Source organism: Rhopalosiphum maidis, chromosome 3, assembly GCF_003676215.2.
Source record: "Rhopalosiphum maidis isolate BTI-1 chromosome 3, ASM367621v3, whole genome shotgun sequence".
NCBI lineage: Eukaryota > Metazoa > Arthropoda > Insecta > Hemiptera > Aphididae > Rhopalosiphum > Rhopalosiphum maidis.
In genome coordinates, this window is record NC_040879.1 from 42,271,171 (window position 1) to 42,298,953 (window position 27,783).

General features: G+C 25.8%; 1 protein-coding gene across 1 annotated transcript; it reads right to left on the bottom strand.

Moving 5' to 3' along the window:
- Positions 1-22,574: 22,574 nt before the first annotated feature.
- Positions 22,575-27,653, bottom strand: LOC113556281 (protein O-mannosyltransferase 1). Its single transcript, XM_026961132.1, has 14 exons — positions 27,358-27,653; positions 26,723-26,997; positions 26,518-26,642; positions 25,815-25,991; positions 25,586-25,754; positions 25,265-25,517; positions 25,021-25,203; positions 24,725-24,898; positions 24,394-24,507; positions 24,187-24,340; positions 23,897-24,120; positions 23,690-23,816; positions 23,450-23,624; positions 22,575-23,390 (listed from the first exon to the last, which is right to left on the bottom strand). Exons 1-14 carry the CDS (start codon positions 27,445-27,447, stop codon positions 23,213-23,215), a joined length of 2,418 nt encoding a protein of 805 aa, XP_026816933.1. The 5' UTR covers positions 27,448-27,653; the 3' UTR covers positions 22,575-23,212.
- Between the last annotated feature and the right edge of the window lie 130 nt (positions 27,654-27,783).

Sequence of the window (27,783 nt, forward strand, 5' to 3'; positions counted from 1 at the left end):
TACATATTGTTACAATTAGATGCTATTACTTATTGGTAAATTTTTTATTTTTTATTATACATACATTTAATTATTATTTACAATTACATAATTGACAATAGTAGATATTTTTGAAAAGTTTTGAATAAACCTGCTCATACATAAGGTAATATTATTTTACTGCAATTTTTCCGCCTACCCATATCTAAAATGTATGATTATAAACTTATTTAAACAATTAATCATACATTCAACATACCTATATAAATGTAAAACATGGTCTCCACAATTTTAACAAAAACAATTGAAATAAAATTACTTAATTGTTTGTTTTGATTTTCATGTTATTTGTCAATTTAATCTTACTATTTAATTATACTTATGTTCATTATATTAATAATTTTTATGTATTAATAATAAACACTTCATAAAATACAATCTTAAATTTATTTTTTAGATTAATTCAGTTTCAAATTCTCAACATTATTGGAAATAAATAATAATTATTTTTGGCCATAACTACTATACTATTCCTTAATATAGTAAACAAATTACAAACAAAATTATTTAATTTTCACAGGCAATTAATTCCCTTACATTTTATAATACATTAATTGTATTAACAACTTTTTTATAATATAATACGGCAATAAAAATAATTAACAAATATCAATAATTATGTTTTTTTTTAAATTCTTATTCTAATTTATGAAATTCACTTATTTAAAAAGCATAAAACTTCTTAAATAATAATTTTTTTTTTAATTCCAAAAAAAATTAGAAAAATCCTTGATCTTACATAATTTCCCTGAGGCTTAATAAAAAGTTCTTTAATATTTCTAGCGTAAACATAAGATATTTGAAAAGTTTTGCACATTATATCTATTTGAATAAATATCATCAGTCAAGTTTATTCTAATTATTTAACATATAATTTCAATATAGTACAGTTACTACCACTACCAAAACACATCGACAGATAATTATGGTTCTATTAATAGTTTATTATACCAGTTTAATGTTCTAGAGACAATATACTCTAAAAAAAAAATGTATTTAGAATTGCATTTATAACTTATCTTTGGCTTACAAAGAAACAGCATAACTATTTAGTTTGGTTTTGTTAATCTATTGTTAAAATAAATTAGCATTATAGTTGTTTAGAAGGTTTTTTTCTTTAACAGTTATTTTAATTATTTTAAAACAAGTTAGGTATATTATGTATTATCAAAAGTAACACTAAAAGAAAAATGTTATGATGATAGAAAGCAATTATTAAACAATACAACCTCTAAATAAAAAAATAAAAAAACTACTTGAGATGGATATAATCTTTGGTACATTAAAATGTATTTATAAAAAGAACAAAAAAAAAAAAAAATTAGAATATACTTGAACAGACCTTATTAAATTAATCTTGAAACTAGTTTAAGCTAATTGTGGCTTTTATGTTAGTTTTTTATTTAAGAGTATGTCAGCAAACTTTTTGTTTTCTTTCTCTAGTCTACACACAACACAAGATACATTCACAAAAAAATAATTTGTTTTTTTTGCTTTATTGTGATCTTTGACTAAAATGTATTACTTATTACAAAAATTATAAAGAATAGTATTTTTAAGGATTTATCAATTTATGTAAATATTATCCAAAACAATTTAATATTAATTTAAACCTACATATATTAGATTCTGAACGGAGTGATTAATGTGTGTTTTTTTTTTGTCTGTCATCACGTATTGGACTAATAATAATGCTTTAATTTTTAGACTTATGATAACAAAAAGAAAATTCATCTAGTTGGTACTTTGGGGGGTCAAAAGAAAAATTTTCCAATTTTCAAAAGTGTCAGGAAAAACCCTAAAAAAATATTGGAAAAACGGGAATTTTTACGCATAACCACTTTTCGACAAAATCGATTTTTTGATTTTGCTAAAACTTAAAAACGAATCGTTGTAAATACTTGAAATTTTCACCAAATATTTATATTAGTGTTATCTATCAACGATTAATTTTATAAAATATGTAGAATTTTTTTAAACTATTTATAAACCATAGAAATTTTTGATTTTTCTAAATTTTTTTCTTGAAATGCCGTTAAAAAAATTGGATTTCCAAAAAATCTTTAAAATTTAATACAAAGTTTATTATAAGTTGTACTTATCGTAGTAAAAATAAAAAATAAAAATCGTTAGTCACAATTTTTGTTTATAAGCATTTAAAGTTCAAATGTTTACGAAATATATCAAAATCGCGAAAATTTGCAAGGAATTTTGAAATTTAAAATTCATAAAATTTTTGTGATTTATACCGTAGGTTAAAAAACCCAATACAAGTTTATCCATAAGTCTTCCTTCGAGTAAGTGTAAAAAAAAATTCCAGCGTCAAAATAGAAAAAATTTTATGAGCGTATGAAATTTAATTTTTTACGAAATCGCGTAAAATAATGATAATTACAATTTAAATATAGGTAATAATATAATATATCCTACTATATAATTATCATTGACTGAAAAATCATCTCCATTCTAAATCGTTTTTCGTATACAATGATACCTGTCATTGCATTCAAATTTAACACATCCATTTTAATGACCAGTGACTTACTCTCTATCTTTACTATACAGTAAAGCGATACCCACTTTTTTTATTTGGTTTTTAAAAATAAAATAATAAAATATGATACCAATATGTCATGTCAAACCCTAGAAAATATTGTCCTCTATAATTTTTACAGTAAAATCGATTTTACAAAAACTATTTAACAAAACGACTATATAAATATGTTTTAACTAAGTTATGGGTGAATCAGAAAGTAAACAAATATTGCACTAACATCCTCATCAGAAATGTCTGAAGTAAAAAAGAACTGAATCGAACTTTCAATTATTGGTGTTTTTATTATTATTAACATAAATAAAAATCCATATAGTTATTAAAATTATATTTTTAGTACATTTTATGTGGTCTTGAAAATAATGTTAACGAGTATAGAGTATTGTAGTAAAGTAAAAAAAAATTATTTTCTAAATAATGTTGAGAATTTGAGATTGCATTAATAAAAAAAAAAAATAAGGTTTTATTTTGTATGGGATTAAAATATGTTAATACATACAGCTATTGTCTATTAATATGGTTAAGTTTAAAACTAACATAAATATAAAAATAAAATGATTCTGTCGCAGTTTTTTGTGAAATTGTAGTATCCATATTTTACATTTCTGTAGGATTTTGCATTCGTTGCGCACAGTCGGTTGCCAAATTCACGTCTACTACAGTACCACCTACCATCTATTACGATGAGCGTCCGATGAACGAAATTATTTTGGATAGACAATTAGTCGTGCTCTCTTAACGTGTTGCGAGTATAAGTATAATTCAAATTAATTTTGTTTGAAATATTTCTTTCATTATTTAGAAGTAACATGGATAAAAAATGGGGACTGGTAAAAATATCTTTGGTCAAAATATTTTTTAAACTGATTTTTATTAGCTTATTTGAGTTATTAGCAATTACATATCAGTACCTATATCTAAGATTAACATTTTATATTTTATAATATATTAATATATATAATATTTTAAAATAGTTGCTAGTCTACTAATTGCTAGGTATTTTTATTAAATGTACATATTATGCTATTAAATTAAAAAAAGGTAGAGGCCTTATCTGTTTTAACAGATTGGTTGAGATTTTCGTAACTTAACATTAGCTCAGTGCCGTAGCAACAACTATAGTAGCACCCCTGGCAGAATACCTTCCAAATCTGCGCCCTTCGTTAAATTTTTTTTCTACTCCCATAAAAATATAAAGTGTTCATTATTTAAAAAAAAAACGCTCTGTTGATTGTAAAACAAGTATATCTTTGTTTTATCATTAAATATAAAAATTGCTGTATTATGTATTATAGTAATGCCAGACTCTGTGGAACCTTTCCTTACACTTATACGCGCTGGAGAATTTAGTTACCTATCAGATGTGAATATTAAGATTATTTAAATTTACGCTATTACCTTCCTCCTGATCATCGGAGGGCTCTCGAGATCGTGATTCGAGAATATGATCAAATTCAAATACACCGTAGTAATAAAATGTAGATAAGCAAGTTATACAAATTAATGAAGATAATATGATGCCCATGCACCTTACCTTATTCGCAGTTGTATTTGTTTTGCTGTAGTTGTCTTAAGAAAGTTAAAGGGTATTAAACATACGAATCCAAATAAAAAAATAACACTGATATCTTTCATTGAAATGAAAAAAGCCCAGTTGTCGTTCGCAGAATCCGGTGTGGTTTATGGTACATATAACACTCTTGAGAGAGGTGTTGTTAAAAAGACTGATGCTCATGCACTGAAGAAAGGAGACGACCTGTTCAAGCCTGCTAGTGTCACAGGCGGCTCCATTAAAGGCCTCCGCGTCTTTAGAGAAATTGGCTTTCTCCCCGACGACGGAGACCCTCATTGAGCTATCCCTTGTCTCTGGCGGTACACGAAATAGATCATACGTTTTCCGCTATATAGTCACAACTATGTGTGAGTTCCTATACGTGACCAAACAATGAACAATGTAAATCGTTTCCTTCATCAGTGATTAATGGTGATTATTGGATTTTATTAACGGTTATCTGCGTGCGACAATTTTATCGTTATTAATTTTATAAAATAATTAAATATACAATTATGATATGTGATCATATCATTACAATAGTTAAATAATAATAACAAATTAAAAAAGGCAGTGCTATATAAATAAATACTCTAGCATGGTTTCCAATATGCCATTGCATAACGAGTAACGTTTTGTGGTTCGCTAACAAAAAACGACAGATATTTATTTTTATTTTTGTAAATTCTCATATTTGAATTGAGAATGCCATTCGATAAAATTGCGCCTTTCATAAAAGCGCGCCCCTGGCAAATGCCCTCTTGCCAGTGCCTAGCTACGGCCCTGCGATAGCTTGACATTTTAGCAGGTTTATATATTATAATTTTGTCATAATAATTTTTACTTGTCAGCTGATTTTTTATTTTTGTTTAAATATTACTCTTACTTTTATTAAAAGTCAAAAAAGTTATAACCTATTATTACATAATAGATATCTCCATATTTTTTATAACAATAGTAAAAACAAATATATTTGGCGCTGTATTGAGTATAATAAATATAAATGCAGTTCATGTTTTACTAGTACAAATGATGAAACATGCAATTATTGTAAGTATTATAAAAATATCATTATTACGAAGTTTATTTATTTATATACATATAATATATTATAGGCACAATAATAAGGGAGTCCTGTCATTCACATGTGTCAAACGATGCCAAAATTCAAGTCAGAGAAAAAATCAAAGATGATAATAAAAGTAATCAAGTGTGCACAAGGAATTTAATTAGTGAAGAGTGAAGCTGTTATTACTAATGTTCCACTAGTTGTTGCTGCTCAATTACCAAGTCAATCACTGATTTCTCGAACAATCCGTAGAGCGAGATCCAAAGTTCAAGTTTGTTCTTAAAATCCATTAACAGTTAACGATTTAAATATACTTCTTGAATATTAGTCAGTTAATAATAAACATTTTTTTCTTTACAACAATAAAACGAAAAAGGAATTTTGATTTTTCGACCATTAATAATTTAGAAATACTTAAAAACTGTAATATTTTGATGAAAGATGGGATTTTTTGAACAGTTCCAAAATTGTTTTCACAATTATATACCATACTTACATGTCTGTTATAACCGAACAACTTATCTACCTAGTTGTTTACAAATTATGACTGATCGAACAAAAAAATTTTAGATAAAGAATTATTAAATGTTTTAAAAAGATTTGAATCCAAACCGTATAATGATTGATTTCAAACAAAAAGGTGCTTTTTCCATTTCCAACTATGTATGTGGCGTAAAATATATGAAAATGGACTACAAAATATATACGCTGATGATGATTACATTACAAATTCGATATCTATATGCACTTGCTTATGTTTCAATAAATTTAAATGTACAATATTTTAATAATTTAATTAAATCAAATTATTTTATTGAAAACGAAAATATTTTATCTTCGATGATTAACTATTTTGAGGATACACGTATCGGACCAACTGTCGAAATGGTCGAAATCCGCCAACATATAGTATCAATACGTGGAATATTACTATGAATCAGTAATATAAGATCTTCCATGTAGGTACGAATAATTCGGTAGCAGGAAGGCATCATGCTTTCAATGTAGAACTTGGAGCAAACCAACATATTTTCAATATAAAGATTCATACGTTTTTTAAAACAAGAACAATTGTTACAAGAGATATTTATTTAATTAACAAATAGAATAATGACGTGATATCAAATTCGATTGGAAAAACGATTATCCGGAAAATCAAGTCTACCACGACGTAAAAAGTTCAACGATCATGATAAAAAAATAAAAATAATTGTGGAAAATTGCTCAGAAATACCAACAGGCAACAGTATCACATCTTACAATATTCAATATTAAACACTAATTTTATTTAATTAATTAAGTTTTTAATATATATAATTTTAATAATTATTATACAGAATCTATATTTTTGGATTTTGAAGAGATATTACTTTTTATCTATTTTTTTTATTTTTTTATACTTATAATATGTGTAATAATTTATTAAATCAATGGTATTTTTGTCATAAGATATTTTTACCGAGATATTTTGACAAAGATATTATTTTTAAAATATTATGGCATATGAAACCTAAAAAATGGTCTTATGACATGGCCATAGTTACACACAACTGAAAAACAACAACAAAAATACCAAAAACAAAAATTTCCTAGTTAAAGTTCGTAATACAATATTTTCGTGCTGTCGGTATAAACTCTTCTTTTCGTTATATTCCAGAATCCTGAATCCGTTGTGATGTTATATAATTATATTGTTCCAATTAATTATTATTAATCATTATTCAGTAGGGCATGTAAGGCGTAGGAGTTGCATATTGTTCTATTTACTTTCGAGGTCGATTTTTAATTTAACGAAAAAGGAGTATTACAGATGCGTACCTATTTAATCTCTTGTCACAGCAATATACCGAAGTACTTAATTATTCGATATAATAAAGTTTTTGTAAATGGTTGACATGGAGCAGTAAAATTTAAACTATTTTTTCAGTTCAATTAAATGTCAAAATGCTAACCAGTTTTTCTCTATATTTCAAATAGCTAATAGTCAATGTTATTAAATGTTTTTTTGGAATTTTGAATATTATTGTTTACATACCTACCTTTTTAATATTTTACATTTTTTGTATGTGCATATTTTGCTTTATTTAGTCCCTATAACTGTCTAGCCCTACTTATCACTATTACGATTGCGTATACTTTGTATCTACCCAAACATTTTCGTTGTTAACGTAATTTCATAAAATTGCTAAATTAAATACGTAATTTTTACTGAGTTTTAACTACAAATGGTTCAGAGATATTCTACAGAACGTTTAACACTCAATTTAACAAAGCTCGTCCACCAATATATTTTGTCATTACATCGATCGTTGAAAGAAATCCAGGCTAAAACGTATATTAAAATACTTACCATAAATAAAAATATCATCAATACTATTCAACCTAAGGGTATAATTAATCATGTAATACAATATTATACACCCAATTTAAAATTGCAGGTTGTACCCTTATTGTACCTAATGAAAATATAATGTATTAAATTTGTTATTACTTATTATTGGGGATTGGTTATCGATACCTACTAGGGTTTTAATTTATTATTTATAATTTGTAATTGTATTGTGTATGTATGTATTATCTATAATTTACTATAATATTGATATTATTTTAATAGTTTTAATCATGTGCGAAAAATATCTATAGGGTTAAGTTATTTGGGTATTAGATATATTTTTAATTTTTCAAAATTAATTATGTTACTATTATTTTATAAAATCTACTATAACATCTATAATATTTTGACACTAAGTTAATTTAATATGTTAATTTTTAAAATTGAAATCTGAATAATATATACTTATCAAATATGATGTGTAACATAATATAATTTCTATTAATATTATACATTAAAATTAAATTGAACATTTGTACTCAGTAAAATTAAATGTTCAATGTTATATGGTTACGACTATATGTCCTTTACTTTTTATAATTAGTACTTGTATTAGGTTAAATACTGAATACTATATATAGTACATTTTGGCAACGTTGGGCTCATTGTTGTTTGAAATTTTTTTTAGGGGTAAGAACGGTAAGGTAAAGATTATATCACACGTTACGTTATTGTACTATGAAAAGAAACAAACGTATACAATCGTAACTCGCTGGGGACGACCAGCATTGTTAAAAATTATGTCGTAGGTAGTGTAATGATGATTATATCATTATAATGATCATTGACGTATTTATGATTAAAAAAAAATGTACATTATAATAAAAGGAAGTCTTACATAATTTTTAATAGTTAACGTTACCGCATAAGAAGAAATAATTAATAACTATACAAAATATATCGCTAAATATCATATTTTTTATTTTCGATACAATAATAACACAAGGTCTGTACAATTCTTATTGGAATTTAATAAGATTAAAAAACCTACACAGTTCAACAAAGTGCACTGTCTCTGGAATGTTGGTTATATGTTCTGGTTTTTGTGAGGCGTCCTCTTAATACGTATTTAGGTGAGTTATTTAAAATTTAAAAAATATGTAAATAATACTAAATAATAAATACCACTAAAAAAACAATCTCAATTGCTATAGCCAACTTATATTTAAAGGTATCTAGATGAAGTATTAAGTACTTACTTATAGTTGTAATACTACTATAGCTATTATATAATAAAGATTAAATCGTTTTTTATTAACTCTCAATAAGCATTATTTAAGCGTTTAGCAAATTTATTAACATAATATACAGGTATATGTAAAATTAGCCATTTTTATAAATTATTTTAACGAAAAATAGTCAAATAATTAGTTAAATAATATGCGACAAACCGACATGAGAATCTTACCTTAATCTTTCTAGCATCTGCACTTTTCTTTGCGTCCATTTTGTTTTAAATTGATATATTTATGTTTATGTGCTTGTAATAATATATTGACTTGTTCTCTAAACTTAGTCTATAAAGACTTTTAAAAAAAAAACTAAAGCTAAAAGTACATGGGGTTTTAGAATTTAAAGAAAAAAATGTATCGAAGATTGTGTAATAAACTATTAACCGTTAATCAATTGAAATTTGTTCACTTATGACATACTATAATAATTGGTAAGTATTAAGGGATAATATCCACGCTCAGACACTGATGTGCCATACAATATTATTGCTGGAAGGATTGAACCAGACTGGCGATCAAATAAAAAGATTTCAATCGTTCGGCCGGTTGCGTCGCATTTCTATAGTTTATACATCTTGAATAGTAAGTATGAGAGGGTATGCGTTAAATTCATTTATTACGGTCACATTTTTTTCGGCTCTGCGTGATACCTACGAATTATTTATCTTATCGTGTCACCGCCATACCGGGCCTATTATTGTCATCATTTCGTATAATTTATTACCTATACCTATGTTAAAGATACTTTTACAGTTGTACGTTCAATGGGTGAATGTAAAATATATGTAAGGGTAAACCGGTATATGTGGAAGGTAGAACAAGAGAAGATACATCACTGATCTCTGTATATTATGTTCAATATATAAGTATTTTATGTTATTCAATATATACTCATTTGTATTGTAGTGACCTTCATTCGTTAAGCCGTAGAAGTATAGACATATATTTATAAAACTGTTTTCTTTTAACGAAAAATGGTAACGATATTAGTAATAATATATTTTATATGTTTAAAGAAAAATCACAATAAAAGTTTGTAGGTACTAGACGTTTGGAATATAAAACCAAATTATATCTCATTGTATTGTCTCAATAAAAAATGATATTTTGAATCTTTCTATAACTTAATAGGTTTACTTTAATAGTTTTCGTGTTCTTTTTAGTTATTTAGTACACTGAATTATCCGAATCCAGATCCAAATCATTTAGATAATATAAAAGATATTACTATTCTCAAAATGCTCATTATCTTGACGTTATAATTGTTATATTAAATTATAGTATTGGAAACTGTTTATACAATTTTACAATTTTTGGGGTGCTTTCAATGTTAAAATTAAAAATAGATGAGAATGTTCATCACGTTGTAACTAAAATATATGGAATGTAGCAATAACTTAAAATAGTTAATGGTAAATCTCGAACCTCGTAGAGTTATTAAGGGTCAGTCGAATGAGCCAATCAAGATATTATATAAAATAATATCCTTCATATTAAGTAACAGCTAGGATAAATGTACTATGAAAAAATATGTAAAGAAATTTATTGAATTTATGAAAAATCATCAAGAAACTCTCATTATCTCACTATAATATGAGGCTGTTTGGTACACGAGCTATAAATGGATACTACTTTCAAGTAATATAATAAGTAATTTATAGCGAAGACTAAACATTCATACCTCATTATTTACAAATTGTCGATTAAAAAAGATATAAAAAAAATACTTGGTTCGACGAGAGCTTATTTTACTAATTCAAAAGGAAGTTTAACAATTGATTGATCGCCGATTTGATTATTACAAAAATGAAAGTATGGTTAAAATAATAAGAAAAGACGTCACGACGGAGCGTCACACAAGGCGTGTTTTATGTATGGAGGTAGACGTAAACGGGCGATGTCGATCTGACGGTGCGGGAGAGAGTGTGACACAAAAAACAAAACCAGAACAAAGAACAGGGAATGGTTTATGTGTACGTGTTCGAAAGAACTAACTCAAGCTGTAGCTGCGAGGGGTGTGACCAACGCCTAACAGTGCCGGCGCTAAACCGGGAGAAATATGTGACGGCGAGGTGAACCGCCACAACGCCATTACACTGTCACCAGTATCACCACTGACATATTACAACTACAAGAATATATGCTGGAGGGTGAATTTGCTCGTGTTCGTTAGGGAAGTTACGAAAAACGAGTCATCTCTACTGGCGCTTCTTACATCACAGTACTGCAAGAAATTGAACATCCATAAGATTAACATTGAAATTTGAAAGACTACTCATTTTAAATTAACAATAAGAGTATTTTGACAAAGTAGTATTGAGCAACCTCGTTTCAACAAAATTCAACAAAATTCTACAGTCGAATAAGTCTAGTCCCTTAAAGGTATGCAACCAGCATATACACATATGTAAATTATACATCTATATCAAGCGCGGATCCTGACTAAATTTATAGGAGGGAATACTGTGTGCGTATCGTATTTTATCGGTTGCTAAAAACAGACAGTTTCTAAAATTTACCTGTGTAGCAGAATCTACGGGGGACATAGCCACTTGTCCCCCTATGATCCGCACCTGATCTATACTCGGTAGTCGGTATTGCCTAATTTACTGAACTGTTAAACTTCTGATTTACTGGACTGAGGTCATAGCTACCATAGCATGAGCAAACAAAGCCCAAATGGGCTGAAACTCCACAATGGCCATTATAATACTTCCATCCAACCACCTACCAAATTAAATAAATAAATAAATACAAATATTACCCAAACCTAAAAACTTAATCAAAAATGATGAAATTTTGTATACGGCATTGACTGTATGGTCTGTATCGTATTTAATTTAAAACACACATTTTGAAAAAATTGAAAAGCGAGCTTGAACCGTAAACTAGACTTGTTCCAAGAGTTGTTATACTTGAATACTTCATCAATATTAGAAATAATATAACTATAAGTATGTGGGGACATTGGCGACACTGCGCGAAGGTAACGCTTTGTCCATACACACACACATACACTTTTGTAGAATTGTACGTTTTTCTTAATTAGTTTTCTTTTATAAAAAATATTGTAAAAAGTTATTTTTAAAAAATATATAAAATAAAAAAGTAAAAGTACGCAGGCGTTTTGTGACATTAACCTTTTCCACGCATAACCCGTACAAGTATATATAGTTCATATCAGTGACTTTTGGCGCGAACAGTTATTATCAAATCCATCTAGTTCTACTTAGTTCTTTTCCGTCACAGGCCACAGTATATTTGTTTATATTTAACAATAAACCAGTGTCAAATAACAATATCAAAGTAGCACTTATTCATTTTACTAAGATTTATTAAATTACAAAATAAATAATAATATAATAATAATAAACATAATAAATAGTTTGTCTCCATTTTTATAATATCGTAACAAATAGGGATACACATTACCAACATAATCAGATTACCTACGGATACGGTTTTAACTTTTAGAGTCCAATACTTCATACCATATGAATACAGTAGACATATAAGCTGACTGAGTGTCGCTTACCTATATAAAATATATTGAGTGTCGCTATATAAAATGAAATTTGCTGTTAATAGCACGGTTAATCGGTCAATACAAAATACACCTAGCAAGCTTTTATTCGGGATTAACCAAGTAGGTGAACAAAATGATTATGTTAGATTATATCTGCAAGCTGTTAATGAAACTGATGATGTTGATGATAGCTCCCGGGATTTTACAAAGTCTCGGGCCGATGATCAGGGAAATATTCGAATAGGTCAGCTCCATAACAAGGCTTACAACGACTTAACAAAACAAGTAGCTGCTAAGTATGCAGTAGAAATGTTGATACCACATCTGGTACTTGTAAAAAACTTTTATCTAAATTTAAAGGCCCTTATAAAGTAAAGAAAATACTCCCTCGCGACAGATATACGTATCATATCTGATATCGAAGGGCACCAGGCGACCTACATTCCTTTAAATACTATTTTTGTAGTGAAGGACGTTAAACATTTTGTTTAAATTTTAAACAAACGAGTTTTCAAAATAATATTTTTAACTTTTTCTTAAAAATAAAACTAACTCCTAGCTTTAGTTATTATATTTATCAATTAATTACTGAGTTAGAAATTTGAGGAATTTCAGGAATTAATTTATTTTTAACTTATGTTAACATGGTAAAAATGGTATAATTCAATAATTGTGTATTTATCTTGAAAAAATTTACTCAACTACAATTTTACTTTGAAATTTTTATTTAGGACAGTACTAAGTATACTATCAAGTGGTTCAGTTAACTGATACACCAAAAAAAAGTTTCTTACATGCTCCGTGTCTAGATTATTTTGGAGTAGTCAGAGAGTCAGTCATCTTTAGTTCCAAGTTTCAAATTATTGGTATTATTTAAGAAAGGTGTAACATACAAGTAGACTATATTTTTTATTTTACAAGTATATATTACCTTTAAAAAAACATATAAAACATAATAATTAAGAAATTATTGATAGCAAAAATAAAATGTAATTATTCATTTTAAATAATAATTAATATTATATTTTTTTAAGTCTTCTATCAATTTAAAAACAAATATTTAAATTTTTTTTTTAATTTGCAAGTTATTAATAGATAGCTTAAAATAATAAAAAATATAAATATCATTGAATTTGGTCAAAGGCATTTAAGTATGTACCTACTTAGGTATATATTTAATTTAATGTGAACACTTTTTCAGAAAACTGAAATTATAAGACAATGAAGTTAACTTTATATTTCATATAACTGGTATAGGCTTGAATCGATTGTTAGATTAAAATTGTAAATAATAAAAAAAAATACATCACTAATAGATCAATTACATAAAACTTGAACAATAATATTACAAGTCTTGAAGTAGTCAGGTTTTGAAAGTCCTATTTGTGTATAGAATAACACTTTATTGACAATTAACTGTTTATAAATATCTACTACACAATTTTTAAATGGATATGATCACAAACCAATTAGTTTTAATTTAAAAACTACTAACTATACCAGATATTTTTAAACTGTACAAATCTGGTTTGTTCAATTTCAACAGTTACTCAATATTTATTTTTATAAGTATGAATTATTATTATTCTGAAAATATGTCTGCATTCCATAAACAGTTTTATTATTTTGTAAAATTCTTATCATTCTTATAAACATTAGACATTCATAATAATAGGAAATTATGATCAGGCTTCTTTTGAAAAACTTTCATTTTAAGCTGTATTTGACATCTGATAAGTGTTATTTATACGATAAACCGTTATATTAATTAAATCAAAGGTCACTGATAAAAAAGTAAATTTTCAACTGTTTTAAAGTTTTACACTCATTGAAGTGTAACATTCTTGGATGTAAAATATAAATTCTGTAGATACATTTCTAATTCATCGCCTTTAGAATTAATCACTTAATTCTAACAAAGTAACAAATCGATACACTATAAAAATGTATTTTTCATTTTTCCTTCAAACTGCACTCGACTAAATCCTAATTGAATATAATAATATAGTGATTATATTATTTTTTTGGTTTTAATAGTATTGACATTGGTAAATAATCAAATTTTACAAATTTTACCATTCTTAATTTCTTTAGTAACTGTTGTTTTACATATTTTTTTATTAATGTTCAAGTAAGAAACATAAGAATTCTAATATTCATCAGTACTTTATTTTTTATTGTCATACTCAATCAATTTTATTTTGATAAGCGGTCTAAACATTTTTACAATAATTTATCTCATACGATGGGAAATATTATCTTTTAAATTTTTTTTTTATAGTTTTATAATAACCTATAGCAATAGTATTGCAAATTTAATAAATATTTTTGGTAGTTATACATACATCACTGTACTCAATTCAGTAGTGTACCTACTCTATTCTGTTAAGAATTATTTGTAATTTTTAATATTTATTTTTTGTTCGTAATAAATCAGCACTTTGCATAATATTTTTATGCCTTATTTATTGTAATCTAATCTATTTCTCATTATATGATTTGTATTTCTTGATATATCTATGAAGTTACTTCTTTTTAATAAGTTTAAAACAATATTTACAAGATGAGAAATCAATTTATCATCTACTCACCATAATAATAAAACCAAATTTCTGCTCTTATACAATTCTATATAGTTTTAAAAGGTTTCCTATGACCTATAGGCTTTTTAACCAAACAAAAAATGTTTTATCAAAATTTATAGAAAAAAAAAAAAGTTTGAATTGTCTAAATATAACTAGAAATACAACTTATAATAAACCTTACATTAAATTTTAAAAAATTTTTGGATTGCCTAAAAATAGCTTATAATAGCTTAAAAAAAATTCAAAATATTTTAAAAATGTAATCGTAAATATATAACACGCTAATATAAATATTTGGTGAAAATATGAAGTATTTAGTATGATTCCTTTTTGAGTTCAGCAAAATAAAAAAAAATCGATTTCGTTGAAAACAGGTTGTGCGTAAAAATTCCTATTTTTCCGCTACTTTTTTAGGGTTTTTCCAGACACTTTTGTAAGCTACTCAGTGTTGTAAAAATCATAGGTGCAGGCGGAGCATAGCACTGGGGCTTACACGGTCGAAGAGCCAATAGCAGAAAACCGTCAATTTTTTTTTGAAACTTTAGTTAGACTAGTTAGAGCACTGAAGCTACTGGAAATTTTTTACTTTTAATCCCTATACCCCCTCGCCCATAGTACTAACTAGATGAATTTTCCTTTTTAAAGTGAGACTGAAGTAAAAAATCAAAGCTAATAGTGCTAAAAATGACAGACACAAAAATAAAAAAAACATACATCATTGTAAAATCAATGCATTCATCACTCCGATTAGAATCTAAAAGTAATTAGAATATTTTTAAAATGTTATCAATTTATCATGTATAGAAAATAATCATAAAAAAAATAGCTGAAAATTTCAAGTAGGTATAATTAAAAACCAGAATCGTTTAAGGAGAAAAAGTTATTTTTTTAGTAAATAAATCCATAAAATTTTGACTTTCGTTAAAATCTAAATTTAAACATATTGTTAAAAATATTTTACTAGATTTTCAACATTTTTAATTTTGAAATCAACAACTTATGGAAACTTTGTATTAAATTGTCAATCATTTTTATCTAATGAATATTTTTTTTTTTTTTAATTTTTTTTTTTTTTTTTAAGAAGATGTCAGCGAACCGTTTGTTTTCTTTCTAGCTCATCCGCAACATAGACAAAACGCATTTATGCAGCCTGAGTAGAACTCGCTCAATTTTGGTTTTAGAGTAAATATACCTATTATAAAATTAAATTTTGATAATATTTCTGAGTGCAAGACGATGATAGTTTTTTCCATTATTCCCAATACAACGTTAATTATATCGTTTAGAAATAGCTATAAATTACAACATTTTTAAATAACCTTTAACTTTTTAAAATTTTAATTTTTTTAAAAAGCTCATAGTCTCCGTTCTTTTCATATACCTAGCCGCACGTGTACAGTTTTTACGCCGTTTGCGTTTTGCTGTGTTTCTCGACGATGTTTGTGTCGCAAAGTACTGTATTGTCTGTATTCGTGTACTTGGGTATATGACAATAATATTTTATGTTTTTGTACACCAAATAATGCAAATGTTATTAAACCATTGATACTGTTGTCAACATTTTGCAACATTTAAAATCGTGGAAGGAGATATATATTAGATTGTATATTTCACTCATAGTATTATAATTTATAATATAGACAATAAGTGCAGACAAATATATTAAATAATATGTAACATTTTTCTGTGGTAAAATTTATATTGTGTAAATTTATTAGGCTTCTGAATCTGGAGTGTAATAGATATCAAACACTCAACTAATAAAAATCAATGTATAAACGTATGCATTTTTATTAATAATATGCAGTATTTAACGACAGTATTCATTAGCTACCAATTATCATATTGTGTTTGTTAAATTTTGCTCAAGAATAAATAATTTAATAATTAACAGTAATAATGGAATTAATATTTAATAATCATCAATAAGTTTTAATTTATGGCCTGAATCGTTTATAATATATTTTATTTAATAGTTGAGTATAATTAGGTTATTACAGGTTTTAAATTTAAACAATCATATTCTTATATTGTTGAAAAAATAGGTACTTACCTAATGAAACATAATATAATATGTATTAATATTTAAAATAAATATTTAAATTATACAGATCATGTTTGAGAATTAATTAAATCTTTGAATGAATTTGGTACATTCAAATAGTAGGTATACAAATATAATATATTAGTCATATTATGAGATTTGTATGTAATAATACACATGAATCGGTAGTTGTTGACATATGCATTAAAAAGACAATTAAAAAAGAATATCCGAGTTTCATAACACTACACTTATACGAATCGCATAAGTGAAACAGTTCTGAACGCAAAATTCGTTTACGGCTCAGAAACGTTTTAAGTTCTCGATATTCGGGACTGTAAATGCATTCACACTCAATTATCAAATATCATAATATTATAATATGTACGATATGTTAAATAGTCTAACAGGTCTTTGTAGTTTGTATAGGAACTTTATACTATTTAAAGTTTGAGTTTACACAAATTTTGATTTCACTTCACACTTGCACGGCATCCGCGATCCAACATAGTCGGATTCCCTACCTGAGAGGTTTAGTTTCATTTAAATGGATTTTCCCCGATGATATCTGACAACTTAATTTAAGTTTTAACATGTAATTCAACTAAATTTTTCTCCTACAAAATAGTACCAGACATTCGACGTCAGGAGGTATAACAAACCTAACCTACGGCGGTAGGTGAATTGCCCAGCACAGGTGTCGACTTGCATCGGTTGAGGACTAATAGCTAGACACTCAATAATCATTTTTAGTATTTATTTATTTTTTATTCATTCAAAAAAGAACCGGGTGTGCGACATAATATATAATTGAAATACAATTTCATCATTGCACCACTCACATCATCCGCGATCCGACGTGTAAATTGAACTTTCCCGATGACTATGGATTACTTAATACTCAAACATGGCAATCGACTTTAAAATTTTTCGTAGAAAATAGCTTAGGTATCGATTTGCATAGGTTGATTGCTGATAGATAGATTCTAATTAACCATTTTTTTATTTATTCAAAAAAACGGGCGTGCGACGGGACACGGTATTACACCGATTGATGATTGATAGCCAGACACTCAATTACAATTTTCGGCATGCTTTTATTATCTTTGAACTCAAGAAAGAACCAGGCATGCGACAACACAAACTTTTACACCGAATGATAACTGATTAATTATGGAAAAACTGTTAACTCACAAATACGGTAATCGACTTTATCACATTTTTAGTGACCAATTTCTAGACACCCGATCACCATTCACTATCGATTTTCCAGTGAAATCATTTGCACTCAACTACCTCGAAGGCGTCTTCTACACCTACACACCGGAATCGAGTTTCACCAGCCCCTAGTATAATATAATTTATAAAGCTGTAAATACAATAGTTGATAATTATATATGTAAACACGTACAATAAATTAAATTACAGCACTCGAAATAAGCCAAATTTGTGCTAGGGGCATGGTTATACAATCATACATAAATAACATAATGTAATATTTAATATAAGAATATAAAAACTATAGTATATACAATTTTATAACTAGAATAAAGGTAAAAAATAAAAAAGGAAAAAATATAGTATAAGTACATAGTATTTAAAATTACCAATATTAATTATATACTAGATAAATCAAGACTCTTAACATAGCTTTTGAAGAACTTCAAACTACAAAAATGATTTATATTAATATTTTAAATTTGGCTTAGTTTTAGACCATTATAACATAAAACACTTATTTGGCCAAAAACTTTATTATAACTTGGTAAATATACACTTGTATTATGTTTGTACTAGTTGTACTATAATCATGGTCTAAGAAAATTATTATATGTTTATTATTTAAAGTTCAAATAGATAATTAGAAATTAAAAAATATACCTACAATTATTAGTTTTTGTTTCCTTTTTTAGAATTGGCAAATTTAATAAATATTAATAATGTAGTTTATAGTCATTATTCATCTCGATAGATGATTATTGAAAGCTCCTTCCCATATTGAAATATAAACAGAGTATAAACAAATTGAAATAAAGATAAATAAATAATTCTTTTCTATGAGTTATTAAATTTATATTTGACTTTTTTAAAAATAAAGAAAAATTTACGTAAATTATTATTTGCATAATTAATATGATTTAAGTCTATAATCAAGAATTAAACCAAGATATTTTTATTCTCTCACATTTTAAAGTTCAACATACTTTGGCCAACATGTAAAACTATTTTTATATAAAGTATTACACTTTTGTAAGTTAAGACTAATATATTTAGATTTGAGTAAATTTAGTTTCAATTTGTTCTTGCAAAACCAAATACCAATATTATTTAGGGTTTATTTGCTTTATTATATAAAGTATCTATTGTTTGTTCAGATAAGATAATTTCAGTATTATCAGCAAGTATCAGAACTTCAGTATTTAAATTATTATGAAATTTTAAGATCGTTGATAACGATTATGAATAATAAGGGACCTAGAACTGTACCTAGTGTTATACCATAAAATACTTATGGATCTCACTAAACTAATCATTAAGTTTAATTTTTTGAGTTCTATGGTTCTATCACTTAAGAAGAATTTAAGTAAGTTATTATGTATACCATGAATACTTGTGTATTCTTTTTGAGTAATTAATAGTTTGTGATTAACTATTAACACAATAAAAAGCTTTAAAAAACAAAAAATATTAATGTTATTTATTAATTTTTTTTACAACCTAAAAAATAAATTTATCTACACAAATAAATTAAATTTGTTGCATTGAACATTTGAACATTTTCAAAAAATATGACTATTGTCCGAATGAATAGTTTTTCTATGGGAAAAACTTCTATTAATCTAAAAAGTATATTTATTTTTGTAAATATTGTGATACTAACATTTAATTATTATCTTTTTTATACTCCAGTCTCCAGATTATATACAGTCCATTGTTTCATTGTAGCAATTATCCTCATATGAAACCTCAGGTTTTGTTCTCAATTATTTTATGGGATAAATTGTATTAAAAATAAATGAAAATTTACTAAAAATGTATGTGTGTATGAAAAATTATTATGCTTTTTTTGAAAAAAAAAAACAACAAATATGAACTCACTAGGTTATAGAACAAATTTTTAACTCACTTAGCTACACATAGAAGACATGTAAAAAATATATGCAATCTCTGAGGACAAAATGTGAAAGTTTTTCCCATAGGCTATGTTTTTGAGTAAAAAGGTCATGAGGCATCTTATGTGTTGATAAGATATTTATATATTTACATTTTTAATTAGATTATAGACTAATAACTATTTTATAATAATGACAAATTTTAAACGCTTCAGTCTTGTTGATGATATATGTACACAATGTACAAATAAATAAATATAATTAGTTAAAGTACTTTTGGAGTATAAATAATTTTTCCTAGACTGAGCATACTAACCATTATTATTACCATTTATCAACAGAAATTAAAGTTATTTTACAATCATTAATTGTAATTTTTTTCATAAAATATTTAATATAAGCTGTAAACATAAATGTGTTTGTAAAATTATTTATTTTCAGATCTATAAATAATAAATATACATTAAAAATATCAAAAAAGGTATAACAATTTTACAAAAAGATAAATATATGGCTATAACAAAAATTAAATTATATAAAATAATATTTAATAATAATCTTGATATTGCAAATTGTTTATATACTTACTAAATAAAGACCTATCACAATAAGGAAATAATAAAAAATAATCAGCCAAATACACACAATATAAATGTTATTTAATAATTAAAAAGTTTAAAATAAATTTGAATATTATATTAAATTGGACTAATGAGGAAAAAATCAAATACTGAAACATGATGGTAGTTATGAGATATTACTTAGGAACAAGACATTTCATTGTAAATAATAATATTTTGAAAGGGCGATAAATTTCAAATACTTAAGGGTAAATATTAATGAAAACATTAACAGCCATGAAGGAATAAAATTATATTGGTAGCAGCAACTAAAAATAGTGACTAATACCATTATTTATTTATTTTTTTGCAGAGGATAAAAATGGATAAAAAAAATTTGCTATATTAATACTAGTCTTTTTGAAGCATATTTAGACCAAAAAGAATCATCTAAGAAAAACATAAGATACAGAAATTTGTACAAAGAAACAAATATATTTGGAGTCTCCTTGAGAGCTTAGGCTAAATTAGATCAATCGTGCATAGAAATCAGAGTACACTATAAGACAGAAACACAAAACACTCTAAAAGATAGCTTATGTAATGATGAAAAGATATGACTGTCAAGGAATCGTCACTATTACAAGTAAAAATAAAAAACAATTAGGGAAGAAGATGGAGTGATGAAGGCATTTAGTAGTAACGGTAATGGACCTTAACATTTCATATAAAAAAGGCAGAGCTAAAAATATGAAGAAATAAATGTATTATAAGTAATAATTTAATAATGAAAATATTATTAAATTAAAGTTATAAACTATAGTTTCATTCTAATAAATTAATAATTTGAAACATAACAAGCAGTGTGTACTTCACTATTATTTACAAAAATATCTTGATACTAAATCATACTAATTATATAAATTAATAAATACTTAAAATTAGGTTAGTAATACTAATGTATTTTATAATACCCTGTGTAAAATGTTGTTCAATAAAATTGTAAATAAATCACAATAAAAATATACTTTTATCATAAACTACAATATATATATATATATATATATATAACTTCTTCGTTTTAATTATTTTATGACATATCAGTCATATGATGAAATATTTTTTAGTTTAAAAATTATTTTAAAAAGATCTAATTAAAATAAATAAATAAAAATAAAGTTAAGTAAATATTTTAAGTAGTTATTTGTTTATATCTTAAAAATAAAAATAAGAAATACTGTTTAAGTAGTTTATTATTTCAGTTTAAAAACAAGTATTAAAAGCCACATTGAATAAAACTTGTGTTAATGAATCAATAATATTTTTAAAAGAAATATTTGGGCAATCAAAATCTTACAGTATTCATAGGTAATTTAGTCAAAAAACTATCTTTCTATTTGAATACTGCAGTATATTTACATGATATAAATATGTTTTATAGCAATATCTGTAAATAAGACTAAAATCATTGGATTCCAGTAGAGATCTACTGTAAAACATACAGTTTTTATACATTATATATAATAATTTGTCAAATTTATTGGAAAAAGCATAATTTTTTACCAGTTCTTTCAGTGTAATAAATTGTTGTAAATATAAGGAATAAAATAGTGGTGTTTGGACGTTATGACAATTATATATTATACCTTTGATGGTATTTATATTGAATAACAGAAAAAAAATGGTAAGTATTTACAATACAACCTGTTTATGTTGAAAATTATAAATGGATACCACATTTAAAAAAATTTGGCGAAAACCATGAGTACCTAACAATATTAACTATTACATACTAAAAAAAAAAAAATGTTAGTACATAATACCATATGTGTCTTGTGTTGTATAAAAGTATATAAGATTTATAAAATAATAATTAATAAATAAATTATTATTCTTTAAATTTGTTTAAAAATTTATTAAACGTATATAATTAAATTTTAGTTAAATTATGATGTAAGAGAGCATAATATTTTCACTTTTCATTTGTAAATGAACAAAAATGTGAATTTGCAGTTATATGTCTGTGTTGACTTTTTAATAGTTAATATTAAAAGGACATCACACCTATATGTGTTGTCTCCATTTGACATACATTTAACAAAGCAAATTTGCATTCAGTAGAACCCGTTATGTGTTGCTAGCTTTAATAATGGAGTGAATTTACTTATTATAAAAGTTAAAGATTAGAACATTATCAATAATGCAGCATTGGATTGTTTTTTGATATTTAAATTTATAAGCTAGGTATAAGAATATTTGACTTGTAATAATTTACATACTCATATCTTGAGTATACATGTATAACACATGCAGGTGTGGTGTCCTCTTTAAATAATATACTTTTTATTTAATCTAGTTTTTTTTTTAAAACATATTATTTAATAAAAAAAATTTAAAAAACTAATGAACTTAATAGTGGATGAATTATAATGCATATTTTAAAATAATAAAAGACTAAAATTTCAACCAAATGTTAATTAACAATTGTTGTCATAGTAAATCAACCAGTTAAGTAACTTATTAGTATTATCACCAAATTATTACACTTATGGTTTATGAATAATGAAGTCCCAAGTATCTTTCCAACGTAGTTTAAAAACTTCTTTAGATGTTAAAGGAGAAGTTCCATAACTGAAGACAATGAATTTTTTGAATACATACATAACACTTAAAATCCATATGCAAAGACTTAAATGAAAAATAAATCTTGGGATCAATTTTGTTCTGTAAATAGACATAATAATATAAATGATATATTAATTAGTTAATTTTAAATTACATACTTAACAATATTGGCTAGGTGTTGTAAAAACGCAGCGCATAGTAATATCTTAAATACAAGAGCAGGCAAATAATGATGTAAAAATAATGTACGATCAATAAAAAAATATGGAATATAATGTAAGCCATATCCAACAACTAAAACTTCTCCAATTGTTTTGAATTGTTCCCATTCATCTAGTAAATAATCAAAAAAAAAATAGTTAATATGAATACTATTATTAAAATGTTAAATTACATACCGAAAGATAAATCAAAAATTTGTCTTCTTTGGCGCAGTAAATAAAAAGCAAAGAATGATAAATATAATAATAGACATATTGTAGATGAATACCATACGACAATGTTTCCCAACAGGTGAATTTGTCCCTGTTGTGTAATTTTAAACAAAAATTTTAATAATAATACATACAATGATAAATAATATGTATCAAATTAAATGTACTAACATTATCATGTTCACTTAACCAATAGGCAACTCCTCGAACCATTAATGGCCAATCGAGAGGTTCACTACTGTACATATGTGAATGAACATTTTGTGTGTTTGGTGAAGAAAATATAATTTTGTATTGTAATTCCCAAAATCTTTCCCAAAGCCCCAATTTTGTTCCTTTTGATGGTATCATTTCAGCAGCGACAAGTTCACGTTCTCTTTCTTTTTCATTTTCACCTAAAGCAAGGTTATTGTTACAGAGAAATATTACATAACTAAAGTTATTAAAAATAATTCAATTACTTTTGGTATAGCGATGTTCTTCAACATTCCATACTGTATCATCTTGAAATATTATCTTATCTGTAACCACTTCATGCTGATTAAATCCCCAATCTGGCAACTGTCTACCACTAAACTTCAATGCTTGCGTTGAATTTAAATGAGTTAATATTACCTTAAGAACATATAATTAAAACAAATACATTTTTTTTTTTTAAGTAAATATACCTGTGAATTAATAGCTTGCCAAACATCTCCAAATTGATCACGATTGATTATTTCTACTTTCCACAGATTTTGAGCAGGCATAGAAACATTATAATCAATGTAACATGATACTTCCTAAAACAATTAATACAATTATGAGATATGGCAATTTTTGTTAGATTTAATTTTTTTAGTTTACATTCAATTTATGCTTAGTTGCATAAAACATTGATTAATTTAATATTATACTGAAATTTAAGGAACTAGATCATACACACTATTGTTTCATTAAATATTTAGGATTTTTATATGCAACTTGGCAATAAATTGTTTTGTTTAAATAAAAATATACTTGATTCTGTGGTGATACAGGTGCTGCAACGTCATGAGAATTTAAAGCACGACTAGTCATTCCATGTACCAGCTGAATAATATCACCATGTTTTATACCATCAGGGTCCTTTGTATTTTCTACTGCTAATGTATTTCTTTCTGGTCTTTTAACTATCCACCAATTATTTACGTCCTGTATACAATAATCATTAGAAAAGTTTAAAGTTATAAAATTATAATATATGATTGATTTTTAACTATATAAAAATTAATGAAACAATTTGTACAACAAATAATATTATATATACAATTAACCTTAAATGTATAGCATGTAACTTGTTGCTGATGAGAACTTCCTCGTTTATCAGCATATTTGATAGGATAAACATGAGTATGTGAGTGAAGCCAACATGTCCTTCCATGTGTATGACGTAATGTAATTTGTGATCCATGTGAAACATGCAAAGGTTGCCCTTTGGTAATAGACGCTAGTCCACCCTAAAAAAAATTATGTATTTAAAAAATAATAGATCAACTATAAAAAATAACAAAAACTTACTTCTAGACTAGCTTGAAAAGCACTTGTCATAACACTATCGTGTGGTCCTGCTTTATTCAAAATTATAAGATGAATGAAAAATATAGAAAAATAAATGGCAATGGATATTGAAAATGTAATAATACATCTTAATATCACACACAAGAAAATAGTAAAATCTGATAGACGTTTATCACCTAAATGGTTAACCCAGAAATCTCTACAGATTATCCATAAGCTCAAAAGCCATGAGAGAAGTCCAACATACTTGACACTATAAAAAAAATAATATATTTTTAATTTAGAATTTATATGTAATAATATAGTTAATATTAAATTTACCATGTAGCCATAGTTAGACAAACAGAAGCAATTATTAAGTAAGTCAAAGCCCAAGGTGATTTCATATTCAGTCTTTTATACTTCAACACAAATAACAATCCACATAATGTGAAAAATATTAGTATAGACTCCATCAAGATGAATCGAGATTGTGTTAATAATGTGTTTTCTAAAAGAAGAAATTTAATTAGTTAATAATAATAAAAAAATAAAAATAAAAATATATTACCACAAAGGAGAAGAAATGCAGCAAGAGCAGCGCACCAATGTCGACAACCTAGTTCCAACATTAATTGATATGCAACAGGAATAATCAAACTACCACATAATGCTGGTACAAAACGTAAACCAAATAATGGGACATCATCACTAAACTCACTTCCAATTCTCTCAAATTTAAATTGACCTAATAACATATTTATAAATAATATTGATTAAAACTTAAAATAAATAATTAAAAAACACAACAAATAATTTTTATTTCCTTGATTATTTAATATACAGTGTACTCTCGATTATTCACGAGCGGGCTATCCGTGTTGCAGATTATCAGTTGCCTTCCTCGGAATCATCAATATACCTATATGTGTATAAATTATAAATATATATATATATATATATCTTTACATTATTCATTATTGCTTTTACTGGGTTGTAATGACCAATTACTCGATAACGACATAAATACAACACGCTTGTTTAATACACATTAACACTTTTTGGTAATTGTAAATTGTTGACATGTTTAATTCGTAATTATAATTTTGCAGATTATTGAAAGTACATTGTATTAACGTTTGATGAAATGTTTATTTTTGATTTATTGAAATAAAAATTACTTGCCATACTACACTAAAGAATTATATTATTTATAGAATAAAATAAATAATAAGTAAAACATTATATAAAATCAATTATAGGAAAGGACATACCATTATAATTAAATAAATATGCAACAGCTGCTATTAATTGCTTCCCAAGTGGTGGATGAGTGTCAAAGAAAAATGTTCTCTTCATATATAAACTAACATATTTTCCGTGGTGAAGCTCGTCAAATCTGTATTTTTGAAAAATATGTATTAGAAAATATAAATACGTATAAATTAATTTTAATATAACATAAGTAAATTATCTTACACAACATTACGGGGTTGATCAAGTTTAAAAAATCTTGATGACAGAGCTGACATAAAAAGTATTACTGCCAATAAATTTATTTCAATACTTATTTTAAAATTATTAAATATATCAGGTTTTTGATCGTTGATTAATTTTTGTTCGTTGATTAATTTTTGTTCGTTGATTAATTTTTGTTCATTGATTAATTTTTGTTCATTAATTAATTTTTGTTCGTTGATTACTTTTTGTTCATTGGTTTCATGGTTTTTAGTAACACATTCAAATTCTTTTTGCTAGAAAAGTAAGATTCATACAATTGTTTGAAGTACATAAATTAAATAATTTGATAGTTATATTTGATAATAATTAGAATGTAAATTATTGGCAATGATAATAAAATAAGTATTATACAAAAAACATTTATAAAATTATAAATTATAAAATGTTTCAACAAGAATTACTCGTGTTACTTTAATTTATAATCTTAAAATTCTAATTAGAAAAGTTGAGTGGTGACATCGACGCTCATTATAAATGAATTTCCAACATTTCATCATACACAGTAAATTGTGCTTAAGATTTGTATTCAAAGTCGATACTTTCAGTACATAGCTATCCAAACTCATATTAAAATATCATAATTATAAACAAACCTGGTTTTCAGTACTTTCAGCTTTGTTCTTTTTCCTTGTCTGTTTTTTATTTTTGGACTTGACTGATCGGTCATCGGTTTGCTTTTCCATCGCTATTGATTGTAACTATTTTATTCTAACAATGTAGAGCGTGGGCGATGTTTAATACGTGTACATTCTTAGTTACTATAGGGTGTTTCTATTTAAATGTAGTCATTTAAAATTGAATTTTAACGGTTACCAGTCCCTGTTTGGGAAATAAATTAAAAAAAAATTCTCTTAGAGCTATGCCCGTGCATTGCGTTAGCTTTGCTGACATGTCAATCGGACAACTAACAAGAATGATAATACGAACCGTGTTACTGAAGATAAGAATAAGATAAGGAAATATGATAAGACGTGATTCGCTCGATCTGACAAGTTTAGGTAGCCATGCAGCGTCTTGTA

Coding starts and splice junctions, on each gene's coding strand:
- LOC113556281 (XM_026961132.1), bottom strand. CDS start 27,447: ATGGAAAAGCAAACCGATGACCGATCAGTCAAGTCCAAAAATAAAAAA. Junction 25,755..25,814: donor TGCATTTCTTCTCCTTTGTG/GTAATATATTTT, acceptor TTCTTCTTTTAG/AAAACACATTATTAACACAA. Junction 23,817..23,896: donor GGTTAAGTGAACATGATAAT/GTTAGTACATTT, acceptor ATTACACAACAG/GGACAAATTCACCTGTTGGG.